This window comes from Neofelis nebulosa, chromosome 1 (genome assembly GCF_028018385.1).
Source record: "Neofelis nebulosa isolate mNeoNeb1 chromosome 1, mNeoNeb1.pri, whole genome shotgun sequence".
Taxonomy (NCBI): Eukaryota; Metazoa; Chordata; class Mammalia; order Carnivora; family Felidae; genus Neofelis; species Neofelis nebulosa.
The window spans coordinates 49,819,462-49,832,002 of record NC_080782.1 but is presented as its reverse complement, the minus strand read 5'-3'; the positions used below and the strand labels follow the sequence as shown (position 1 = coordinate 49,832,002).

The 12,541-nt window shown below is 42.2% G+C and overlaps 1 protein-coding gene across 2 annotated transcripts in view; it reads left to right on the top strand.

Moving 5' to 3' along the window:
* The first annotated feature begins 7,159 nt into the window (after positions 1-7,159).
* Positions 7,160-12,541, top strand: part of CLINT1 (clathrin interactor 1) — a 59,006-nt gene continuing 53,624 nt past the window's right edge. For both annotated transcript variants that reach the window (XM_058721671.1, XM_058721661.1), the window contains exon 1: positions 7,160-7,351. In XM_058721671.1, the coding sequence (XP_058577654.1) occupies positions 7,311-7,351 (41 nt within the window). In that variant the 5' untranslated portion in view covers positions 7,160-7,310. The remainder of the gene's footprint in view (positions 7,352-12,541) is intronic.

The following is a 12,541-nucleotide window of genomic DNA, read 5'->3' as shown; positions in this document are numbered from 1 at the left end:
CCATGTTTGTAGCTTCCTACTGCACTTCAAATAAAAATCTGAAAGACCAGGTCCTATCTGGACATACAAGTCACCCATGACACCCGCAATGCCCACAGAGGGACTGGGCTCCTGCCAGAATCGTATCACTGAAGCAGGAAGGAAAGGGAAGAAAATAATATCAGGACCTAGCTCTCCATCATTTTCTGCTCTGCCCTCACAACACTGGCAGAGCCCAACCAGAAGCCAGAAGCATGAGAAGGTAGGTGATGGAGTCCAGAGAGGGAGGTTAGGAGGCACAGGGCAAGGCAGAGCAGGCTGGAGAGTGCACTGGGCAGGCAAATAAGCTCATCCTTGTTCACCTCCCCCTCTCATCTTTGATCATTCTCCCCATCTCCCTCCAGCCTCACTGGGCCTTCTTTCATGTCCCGGAACATACCAAGCTGCGTCCTACCTTGGGCCTTGGCACAGAGTGTTCTTTCTATCTGGAATACTCTTCCTCTCCCTACCTCATTAGCTCAGAATCATCTTTCTACCTTCACCTTAAATGTCACTTTCCCAGAAAGGCCTCTCCCGAGAACGAAATATGAATAAAGTATCATTGCCACATTCTCCCATAGCACCCCATTCTTTTCTTCTTACAGCTTTCATCATTGTTTGAAATGATAGATTTGTGAAGTCTTATTTGCTCTACACCCATCTCCTCCCTCAGACTGCAAACTTCACGAGAACAGGAATGGTATCTGTTTTTCACAGTACAATTCTTGGCAATGGAGTAACTGTCCAAATATATACTTCTTGAAAGATTTAGTGAACCTGTTCTAACACCCTACACCATATCACCCATGATCTGTGGATGATAACAGATGTTATTTAATGGGTCCTTGTTATATGTCAAGCAATTTAATGTGTCGTCTCATTCATTCTTCACAGCAGTGCTATGAGTCAGGGACTCTTATCGATCCTGTTTTCCCAACAAGGGATCCAAGACCCAAGAGGTCCAGTAATTTAGCCAAAGTCCCAGAGCTACATGGTATGAACCAAGGTCCTGCTGATACCACAGCCAGGGCTCTGACCTCTCCCCCATGTTACACTGTCTCCTTAAATATCTTGCTGTGGTTTTTCTTTGTTTAGATGCCTATCTTCCATATTAGACTTTAAGTTCTGTGGGTAAGAACAGGGTTTAGTTATCTATTTAATCCCATTGCACATTGCAGGTGCCCAACAAATGTTGAATGCTGACTCTTTCTCACCAAGAAAACATGCCTTGTACTGACAGACCTCCCCCTTGCCCACCCCTCCAGTCTTTAGTCACATTCATTTTGCTTATTGAAAAGCAGTGGTCTCTCCATCAGACTCCTTTGATGTCCACTGCAGTGAGCTCTTCCCCTAGAGCACAATTCTTTTGATGAACTGATGAAGTCCAAGGACTAGCAGAGCCTCTGTGTGAACTCTGGACACCTGTGGACTTTCCCAAGACACTTGACCTTATCCAGAAAAACCCTGCCTCAGAAACCCGCCAGCACATCCTTTCTGACATCTGCACCATTCACCCCTGAATGTGACTTGACAATGCAGGATCAGTTCCCACAGTCACAAGCTGCCTCATTGCTTCAATGACTGTACCTTGGCTTCTTGTGAATAGAGTTTTCAGAGACCTAGACACTAGAAGCAGCACATCCACTCTGAGTTTGCCTATGGTCCAGAGACAGGAGACAGAGCATCCCAGGAGGCAGGGAGATGATTCCAAAGCACTTGTACCTACATCTCACCTCCTGCCAGTGCCTGCATGTTCTTGCAGAAGGACTGCGAATGTATTAGCCCTTTGGAGCACCTACCAGGCTTTCTGAGTAGGCCCACCTGAGCCCTGCTGACAGCCCTGAAAGGAGACGGAATTTCAGCCAAAAAGAGCCCAACTGTCAGCAGAACAGAGTTAGCAAGAGGGTGCCCTGCCACCAGCTTACCTGCTGCACAATGCAGCGATCCTCTTAACTCCTTCCTTCTTCATTGCTTCTTTTTCCTATTATCGCCCATGGTATTCTTTTCTTTTGCTGTCCCCAACTCAATTCTGTGTAATTTAGACCCTAAAAAAAGAGAGGGGAGAAAAGGTGTCAGAGTTACATAGGACGTCATCTAACTCAGGGCATCCCAAACCCTGGAAAAATCATTTAAGAGGTTTTTTTTTTTTTAAATACAGATTCATACACCCTACTTTAGATCTACAGTTGTAAACAACTCTTGCTTTCTCTGCCAAGGCATGGCTTTCTTCAGGGTGTCTTCAGAGCACTCTCTTTTTCCCCACTCCATGTGGTTCTCCTAGGGCCACCGATTCCGTAATAAACACCTCTCTAGAGATTATTGGTCCCACCATAGGTACATAATCCAAACTGGGCTAGTCAGAGTCCTTCCCTGTGTTCTTAGACTCACTGGATAAAAGACAAAAGTGTCTCTTCCTCTTTGGTTGCCTAACTGAAAAAAATAGAACCCATTCTCCACAAAGTAGTAGCCCGAGTTCCTGCCAACTAAGAGAAACCTATCTGCAATAGAGGAAAATGAGAATCAGAGAGAGTTCTGACAGTATATGCTAAGTTCCTGAGGCAAATTTTATCTCTGAATTCCCCAGTCTCCTGTGTCAAAAAACTCCCTTGTTCTGCTTAAGATAGCTTCGAGTTTCTGTCACAAGTGACAGAAAGTATAGAAAATAATATACTAGTGAATCAGGAACTCATAGGGCAGGATTAAAAAACCTGAAATTTTTAAAGATGTCCAGGAATTTCTGATGTATGGCTAGGTTTAGGATACTCTGATAGAACAGCCTATCAGCTTATAAGGAAAAGAGCTGAGATCCACATAAGTGGCTTGATAATAACAGTAAGGTAGAATCTAGTGAGCACTTTACTACATGTAGGACCCGTGTGAAGTGAGTCACATATATGATTTCATTTGTTCTTCAGCAGTCTGCTTTAAGTTTACTATGTCTAACACATCTATTTGCTGCATACTCTGTTGGTTTTATCTACAGTTATATATCTACCACCTAGCACAGTACCTAGAACATAGTAGGAACTTACTAAATACCTGTTGACTATTGAATACATTTTACAGATTAATACAATTACTACTACTAGTAGTAGTAATAATAGTAGCAGCAGCACTGCTAACATTTACTGAGTGTGTTACGTATGTTACAGATTCTTTTTAAACATTACCTTATTTGATTGTCTAAAAAAGCCTTTAAGGTAGGTTTCTACTACTCCCCATTATGATGGGAAAACTGAGTCACAGAGGTGTGAAATAATTTCCCCAAGGTCACACAGCTAATAAGTAGCAAAATTAAGATTCAAACCCAGGCAATCTGGCTCCAGAGTCCAGTTCATAATCACTGTCTTATACTGGTTTAATTAATGTATCCAAAATGACCAAGCCACTGAATAGCAAGCAGATGCAGTGTTTGAGCCTAGGTTTGTCTGCGTCCAGAATCTACTCTCTTTAACTGCTCTTTATATTTCTTCTCTGTGGTTAATTATCTGGCAGTTCATGGTGGTCCACGTAAATGGTGGCCCTTGTTTTGTGCAATATATAATATGCATGGCTCTCATGGCAACTCTCACAATATGATTAGAAACCAACTATCTCAACTTCTAGAGAGGAATAGTCAGGTGTGATCAAAAACAGGACTCAATGGGCCAAATACTGAAACCAAGGTACAACTGTTTGCCTGTTTTGTCAATTTGGTTACTACAGGAAGCAGAAGCCAAAATGGAATTAGAAGTGTAAGAGATTTACTGGGGGAAACATCTATGAAGAAGAAAGGGGAGAGGAAACAACAGTAGGTGGAGACAGCCTCAGACCACAAGGAAGTTCTGACACCTATTAAGGGTGAAAGAGGAGGAAGGAAGATTGGGTAGGAAGACTGCCTGATTACAACGAAACTGGAAACTTGGAGGTAATCTGGGCGAGGCTGATGGGAAGTCCAGGGCAATGCTTGCCCGGTAGAGAAGTCTTGCACCGGGAAGAAATGACCTGGCTCCAACATACTCAATCCCTGCCTGAGAGTAGCCCAGTGAGAGCAGGGCTTTGTGTCAGTGCTGTGATTGATTCCTGAGGAGCGGCTGCTGCAAGCTGTCGGCCATCCACACTCCTTGCAACTGGTTCTCTTGGAGAGAGACTTAGGCTGTGCCTTCCCATGGCTGCCACACCTATGTACCATGAATTAAATCTTCAGAAGGAAACACCAGGGAGCCAACCACAGAAGATAAGCAGTCAGGGCCTACAACAGCACCTCACACATCTGAGTACATTTGCTTTCAAACCTTGTGTTGGTTTGGCCTTACTAAAAGTGTCAGCTCATTTAGTGAAAAATGTATGTTTTCCTGAAGAGGGGTGAGTGGGACGTTTTCTCATTTATTTTTCGACAATGGACACATTTAAATTGCCACAAAGAAGTTACTATGGAAACTGCTCACAAACTTGCAAGATAAAAGGTAAAAATGGAACACTTTGTTGACATGCAAATGATTAGTCTTTGGAGACCACTTTTGCACACAGTCTTCTTGGCTGGTTCTTCTGAGTCCATTAGAATCAAAGGTAGACAGGCAAGTTTTTTGGTGTTACATTCTAGATGCCCCTGGTGTGATAACTCTGGAGTAAGTCTAGACACTTCCAAACTTGGTGTTGAAACAAGCAAAGTAGACAATGACATTGTACTCTCTAGGTAATTCTGGAAAGGCTGACTACGAATTGCTATGAATGTGCAAACAGGCCCAGGGCAGGGAAGGTGGTTGTTTTTATGCCAGGCCCATTCTTCTGATGTACCCTGGACCTGCGTGGTTGAAACTTAACTTGCTGAGCTCTTATTTATGCAAGGTAGTTTCTCTTTCTTATCTTCTCTGGCCACATTCCATCCTTTGAATCTTGGACCAGACAGCCTTTTCAACAGAAAACAAACTTCTCATCTGAAAGCACCATTTGTCTACCTATCTCTGCTCCTCTTTCCCTGCCTCTTCCCACCCACCAATCCAATTCACTTTATGTCCGCTTGAGCATTCCTATCTTGACAAAGCTTTGAGATAGCTTTGTCCCGATTTCTGCTTTTTCTATCTGGCAATTCTTTCAACTTGCTTCTCCCAGGCCTTAATCCCAAAAGCTGTATTGAAACCCTTTTCAAAGCTGCGTCCAATAATTAAGTGGATGCAATGTGAAGAGGTGACTTGACCTGAGGAACTAGGGGTCAGAGGTTCAGGGTTCTTGATTTAGGACCATTGTTAACAAGCTTCTCAACTAGCAGCAATCAATTTCACTTCTCCCTTGTGAATCAGTCTTCATCTGTTCCCTCCACCAGGTATTTTTTCTGGCAGATCTTTCTTTCTTTCTTTCTTTTTTTAATGTCCAGCTCCTTTTCATCATTCAAGTTTTAGCTTAATTATAGAGTCCTCAAAGAGGCCCTAAATACTCTGTATTGTTACTTTCCTCTAACACCATTCTCTTCAACATTATCTTCTGTTTTCTTCAACAATTTTCTATCTGCAATTATCTTAAATGTTTCCTTGATTATTATATTTGCTCCAAAGACCTGTAAGATCCAAGAGAGCTGAGGCCTTGTTGGTCTTGTTCCCAGCTGTATTCCCTACTCCTGGCACACAGAAGATTTCTGCTCAATACATCCGTGTAGAATGAAAAGCACTGTAAAATTCAAGCAGTTGGGCCAAATGAATTTTAATGTTTCTTTTGCACTTCTAACATGACCATTGTTAAAAATGAATAAGCAAGAAAATGAAGTCACAGCAACCACTGCAATAAAACACTGAGTGCAGTGTGTATTTGTACTTATGCTTAAGAATATAAACCTGCCAAGTTCTTGCATGTGTTACAGTGTTGTCTTTCTAGTTTCCCATAGAGTGTGAACTAAGTTTCTGAGCTTGAAGATAAAGTATCTAAGGAGGATATTAGGTAGCTGTCTAAATATAAAACCACTGTATCACAGAATTAGAGTGCAATAGGTTTTATTTTTTTTTTCTTTCTAATTTTTAATTTAAATTCTACTTAGTTACCATACACTGCAATACTGGTTTCAGGAGCAGAATACAGTGATTCATCACTCATATACAACACCAAGTGCTCATCACAACAAGTGCCCTCCTTAATGCCCATCACCCATCCAGTCCATCCCTCACTCACCTCTCACCATCAACCCTCAGTTTGTTCTCTATCTTTAAGAGTCTCTCGTGGTTTGATTTGCATTTCCCTGATGATGAGTGATGTTTAGCATTTTTTCATGTGTCTGTTAGCCATCCGGATGTCTTCTTTGGAGAAGTGTCTTTTCATGTCTTTGGCCTTTTATTTCTTTGTGTTGTCTGATTGCTGAGGCTAGGACTTCCAATACCATGTTGAATAACAGTGGCGAGAGTGGACATCCCTGTGGCGTTCCTGACCTTGGGGGAAAAGCTCTCAGTTTTCCCCCTTTGAGGATATTAGCGGGGGGTCTTTCCTATCTCAAGTAATTTTTTTTAATCTTTTATTTTTGAGAGAGAGAGACAGAGAGAGAGAGAGAGAGAGAGCAGGGGAGGGGCAGAAAGAGGGAGACACAGAATCCAAAGCAGGGTCCAGGCTCTGAGCTGTCAGCACAGAGCCTGATGTGGGGCTCGAACCCACCAACAGTGAGGTCCTGACCTGAGCCAAAGTCAGATGCTCAACTGACTGAGCCACCCAGGTGCCCCTCAGGTACTATTTTAACAAGACTTATTTCACAAGAAATTCCTTTCAATGAGGTATTCGAAGACTCAAAATCATAGCACGCTGTGGTATTTGTTACATATTCAGGACTGTTTCTAGGGAGAAACAATACTTACTATTTGGAAAATGTGTCTGAGGGCTGCATGATCCTATACCAGTGCTTCTGACACTTGAGCACGGAGGACTCCGTAAAGCACAGATTCCTGGTCCCCACCCCAGAGTTTCTGGTTTTGAAGGTCAGAGGCATGGGGAAGGGTGCGTAGGACCGGAGAGTCTAACAGAAATACTACCAAGTTTATCACACTAACTCTCTCAGCTTAACCTGTCCGCTAGGCCGGGGGAGAACTACAAGTCCCGGCGTGCCCCGCGCGCAGAGGGCGGAAAGTCGGGCACTTCCGCTCCACGCAGCGCCTCTGCCCCCGCGTCTCGACGTGTCACCGGCGGCGCCGCGGCTGTGGCAAGAGAAGGACCTAACTGGGGGAGTTCGAGGCGGCAGGCGGCGGCGGTGACCCCGGCCAGGATCTGCCCCGGCGCGGAAGTGTTCCGGGGTCTGTGGGGACCAGGGGAGGGAGCCGGCGGCTCGGCCCGCGCGGGGCACGATGTTGAACATGTGGAAGGTGCGGGAGCTGGTGGACAAAGCGTGAGTATCGGGGGTCAGTTGTGGCCAAGGCCCACGCAGAGGAGGGGAGGAAGGGGGAAGGGGAGCTGGCCCTGCGCCCGGGGCTGCCCGCGTCACGCCCCCCGGCTCGGCCAGTCCCATCATGGCGGCGACCGGCTCTCTCTCCGACCCGGAGCAGGTCCCGACCCGCGAGGGTGAGAAGGGACCCTTCCTCGTTTCAAAACATCCTGTTAGCCCCCTCCTCTCCTGTGCAGGCCTTCCTCACCTTGCTCCTACCCCCATCCCTCTAGGCACAGACCCTTTTGTCAGGGGAGGGGGTGGGATTGTCCAGAGCTGGGTCACTGCCCTGGTTGGAGGACTGTCTTGGCCCCAGGCTGTGGGGTTTTGCCTCCGGGGCAGCTGGGAAGGCTTGGAGGTGGGGGACGCAATGCACTGACCCTCTGTGTTCTCAGGGTGTGGTGCGGAGACTTAGGCCTGGTCGGGTTGCTTACTAGGTTTCTTTTCATTCCTAATGAACCTGAAGTGTTGGAGTGGGTGGTAGGTGTAACAAGTGGCCATTGTGGTCAGGCTGAAGTTACTCAAGAGGAGATTCATCCTTTGCTTTTCTAACACTAGTGAAAGTAGATCACCACATTACTTACTGTGATTCTTCTTTTCCTCTGTTTCCTTTTCCACTACATTTCGTTTTTGGAGGGTCACTTGTTCCATTGGGCTTAGTTAACAAGTCATTAAGAAATTTACCCTGAAAAAGGAAACAACCCAGGTTTATATCCCGTTGATCTGCTTTTAACTTCCCTGACAGGTAAAATGACTAATGCATAGATGATTTCCTATAAGAGTTAGGTTATAACTTTAGTGTCTCACTACACCAGAAAAACCTTAACACTTAACAGACGTAACATTAAGGACTTCTAGGCCAGCAGGAAATAAAGTTTAAGAATTTAACCAGTCCTCTTCCTTTGGCTTCTAGTGATTGTGCAATACGTGTGGTGACAGAAACATTGGTGATACCGACCCAACCTAAAATCAGGAAGTGTTGATGGCAAACTTTTCAGTTTTTCTTGACACCAAAAAAAAAAAAAAAACAAAACACCAAAAACCAAAAAACACAATTTATAGTGGCTTGGATAATCATCAGATGGAACTTAGAATTTGACCATATTTTCCAATTTGCTGTGCTACCAAGAAGGCAGTAGAGCACCAAAGGGACATGGGTTTTAGAGCCTTCAGAGCTGGGTTCAAGCTCTGTAACCTTGGCAAGTTAAGTAACTTTAGGTGCCCCAGTTTTCTTAGGTGCAGTATGAAAATAATGATAGATACCTGCCTTACAACGTTGTAAAGCTTAAGGACTAAGGACTTTACATATAAAGCTCTTGCCACAGTATATTTAGATCAGTATACTTTGGATGACTGTAGCAGATGTTCTGCATTGAGAGGGAGATAAATATTAAAAGAGAAACTCCATGTTTGAGAAACGGTTTGCTTTAATAATTTTCCTTTATCAGCTGTTCATTTGATCATTAAGTCCTCAGACATTTATTTTGGGTTTGTTTTGCTATTTATATGCCCTTTGCTTCCTAAAGATAAAATCATGGTTCTTTTCCAGATACAGGTTCATTCGTTTTTTATATTTTTAATTTTTTTCCAATGGACACTGTGCATGCCTTATTGGATCATTGGTTGTTTATTAATATGGTGTAAAGACTGGGATACTAGCTTAAATAGTTTTGAAAGTCCAAAAGTCTCTACAAAACTCTTTATTTCTAAGCCAGAGAGCAGCAAAAGAGATCTAAGAGAAACCTTGTTATCTTAGAGAACTAAGTTTGTGGTACTCACAAATTTGCAGAAGCTATATACATTTTTCAGGAGACAGAAATCAAGGCAACGTTCCTGCTGATGTTGTACGTTTGCTATTGTTTGTCTTTATCACCCATGTTACTAATCTTCAAGTGTTCAGGTGAAATTTGGCACATAAGTAGTTATCAAGTCATCTAATGGAAGAACTGTTGTTGAAAAAGAACTTCTGTCTTCCTTTTTACTACCCATTTTAAAATGGAGACTTGAACCAAGTTCAGGAACATGTAAGAATTCTGCCACCAAGGACTTTTTAAAGTTTTTGTGGGTGTCTGACACATGATATTAAGATTAGAATGTGAGGTTATTTTACTGAATACTTAGAATTTAATTTTCATCTTTCATTGGCAGGAGAGAAAAAAATTCTTCCCTCAAAATGTAAGCATCTTACAGAACCAGTACCTGTGGCACAGTGTCCAGTTAGATTCTTCACCTTAAAATGCCATAATGGAGGAGAAACCAATCTGTAGAATGGCTGCTTTGATTATTAGAGGAATAAGGTATTGAGGGAACTTGGAAATGAAGAAACGATGAAGTGATTAAGGACTGCTCGGAGAGTTTGGATTAATAGAATTAGGTCTTATGTATTAGGAAGGGCACAAGTTAGGGGTTTTAGAGACCTGGGTTCAGATTCTGATACTTCCTTTTAAGCTAGCCATATGTATAATTTTGCAGAGAATCGCATAAATATCCAAATGATAGATTCCTTATCAGTAAAATGAGAGGATGAGGGTAGACAAAGGCTGTTTTCAACTTTACTGGCTATTTGGAGACATGAATTTCCATTGCGTGGGCAGGGGGGAGATATGGAACTGGTATTTCATAATGGCACATAGATTTTGGAAAGTCATTCTCCAGCGACAGTTTTGGCTGAAAAAGGATTTTTTTTTAAAGTGGTAATCAATAATTGTTATATTTAAATGCTTTATGCAGTAAATAAATGCAACCAATGACTCAGGAAAACTAGGGCTTTTATTTAGCATATATCCCTACCCAGCGAGGTTTACTTGAGAAAGAAAAATGTTTTCTTTCAAAATGTGTTCCCTAGAGCTGCAGTTAGATCAAGTATGGTGGCAGTTCTGAAGTATAACGATGTATTTCAGATATTGGCTATTGAGAGCTTGAAGACATGGAGGGTGAGGAGATACTTTCCACAATTGTTGACCTCCTGGTAGTATTAAATGGCTTGTTTTGCAGAATACTGTGGAACTGAGGAAAAGCAGATAAAGTCATAGGCCAGCCAGAGCTTAGAGTACCAGTTTCCTCCCACTTGTACTCAAGTTGCATGAAAGGCAGCTGTGGCAGGAAGGGATAAGTGGCACCACTCCCACCAACTAGGGCTAGCTTGACCATTATCATCGTGTGACCTGCCTTCTTGTAATAAAGTTGGATTCTTTGATATTTTGTTATCCCACACATGGTAAATTAAAAGTTGCTACAGTTCTGTTCTGTTTTTTCTCCAAACTTTGGGAATGTAGTCAACGTGACAGATAGTGGTAGATCAAAATGGCTACTTATTATTCAAGCCCAGTTAATCCTTCTCTTCCATTGCACAGAGTAGTACTAGTGGTAAATCTATTTCATCGGTGGCCCTTACTCTTTTTATGATAGTGATTCAAATAGTGCTGGCCAGCTGCTATTGGTGGACAACTGCTATTGGTAGTCCTTTCTTATTTTCTTAAGCATAGCTTGCGTTTTCCCTTATAAGTTGATTTTTGTTGGTGTTAACATGCGGTTTTATCCCCTAAATGTTTGTAGAGCTATAGAAACTACTGTTGCCTAGTCTAGACTCCAGAAGGAGAACCTTTTACTTTTTAAGAAAATATTTCATTCAGTTATTTCAACAGATAATACATTTTTTTTTTTTGGAGTAGTACTGTATTTTCTGAACTTGAAAAGTAAACTTGCCATTACAATTACACTATATTTTGAACTTACTGTCAGTTTTGCTTTTTAGTCACCAGATGGTTTCCCCCTTATTTTCCCTGTCTTCCCAGTAAATCTCTGTTCTGTTTGCTTCTTAGAATTTGAAAGCAGACATGATTGTCAGCTTTTTATTCTTCCCCTATCAACTTTTTTGGGAACCAATAATAGATCATTGTTATTAGTGAAATAATTAATTATCCGCCCTCTCTTATGGTAAGTGGATATAAGAAGATATTAAGAATTTAATTCCAAAGACAGAAGAGTTTAATTTATCTTCTGCCAATATTTCTGTAGTTTAAATTAGCCAATTTAGTACTACTGTCAAAATGCTTTTAAAAATCACTTAGTTGTCTCTTATGTTTTTCTGTGCCCTGTAGTGTTAGTTTACAAGTAGTTTTTCATTTGTTTACTGATATATCCACTGAAAGTACTTGTGTGTGTGTTTTTTTTTTTTTATTTAATTTTAAGTACCACTTATTTAGTTAATACTTCTAGTTTTTACAGTATGGCTCCACAGTTGAACCTTTTTGTGTGCTCTTAAATTATTTTCTTATTTCATTTTTTTTAAACAAATTAGTTTTTTTTTTTAATTTTTTTTTTTTTTAACGTTTATTTATTTTTGAGACAGAGAGAGACAGAGCATGAACGGGGGAAGGGCAGAGAGAGAGGGAGACACAGAATCGGAAGCAAGCTCCAGGCTCTGAGCCATCAGCCCAGAGCCCGATGTGGGGCTCGAACTCGTGGACCGCGAGATCGTGACCTGAGCTGAAGTAGGACGCTTAACTGACTGAGCCACCCAGGCGCCCCTAAACAAATTAGTTTTTAATGTTTATTTATTTAGAAAGAGAGAAAGTGCCATCAGGGGAGGGGCCGAGAGAGAGGGAGAGAGAGAATCCCAAGGAGGCTCCGTGCTGTCAGCACAGACCCCGACATGGGGCTTGATCCCAGGAACCATGAGATCATGACCTGAGCTGAAATCAAGAGTTAGATGCTCAGCCGAGCCACCCAGGCGCCCCTCTTACTTATTTCTAGTGTTTACTTAATAATTCTTTTAAGAAAAAATAAAGAGTAAAGGCAGCCTTTTTTTTCTTAGTTTTTTTTTTTAACATTTATTTATTTTTGAGAGAGAGAGAAAGAGCGTGCGCAAACAGGGGAGGGTCAGAGAGAGACAAAGACATAGAATCTGAAGCAGGCTCCAGGCTCTAAGCTGTCAGCACAGAGCCTGACGCAGGGCTCAAACCCACAAACTGTGAGGTCATGACCGGACCTGAAGTCAGATGTTTAACTGACTAAGCTACCCAAGTGACCCAAGAGTATAGGCAGTTTAAATAACATTTTAATCTTGAAGAAATTTTATTGTTTTATCTTTCATATTAAGATATATCTAGCTGTGAAAAAGTACTTTTTTAGTATTTGTAATAGCTCTTATGT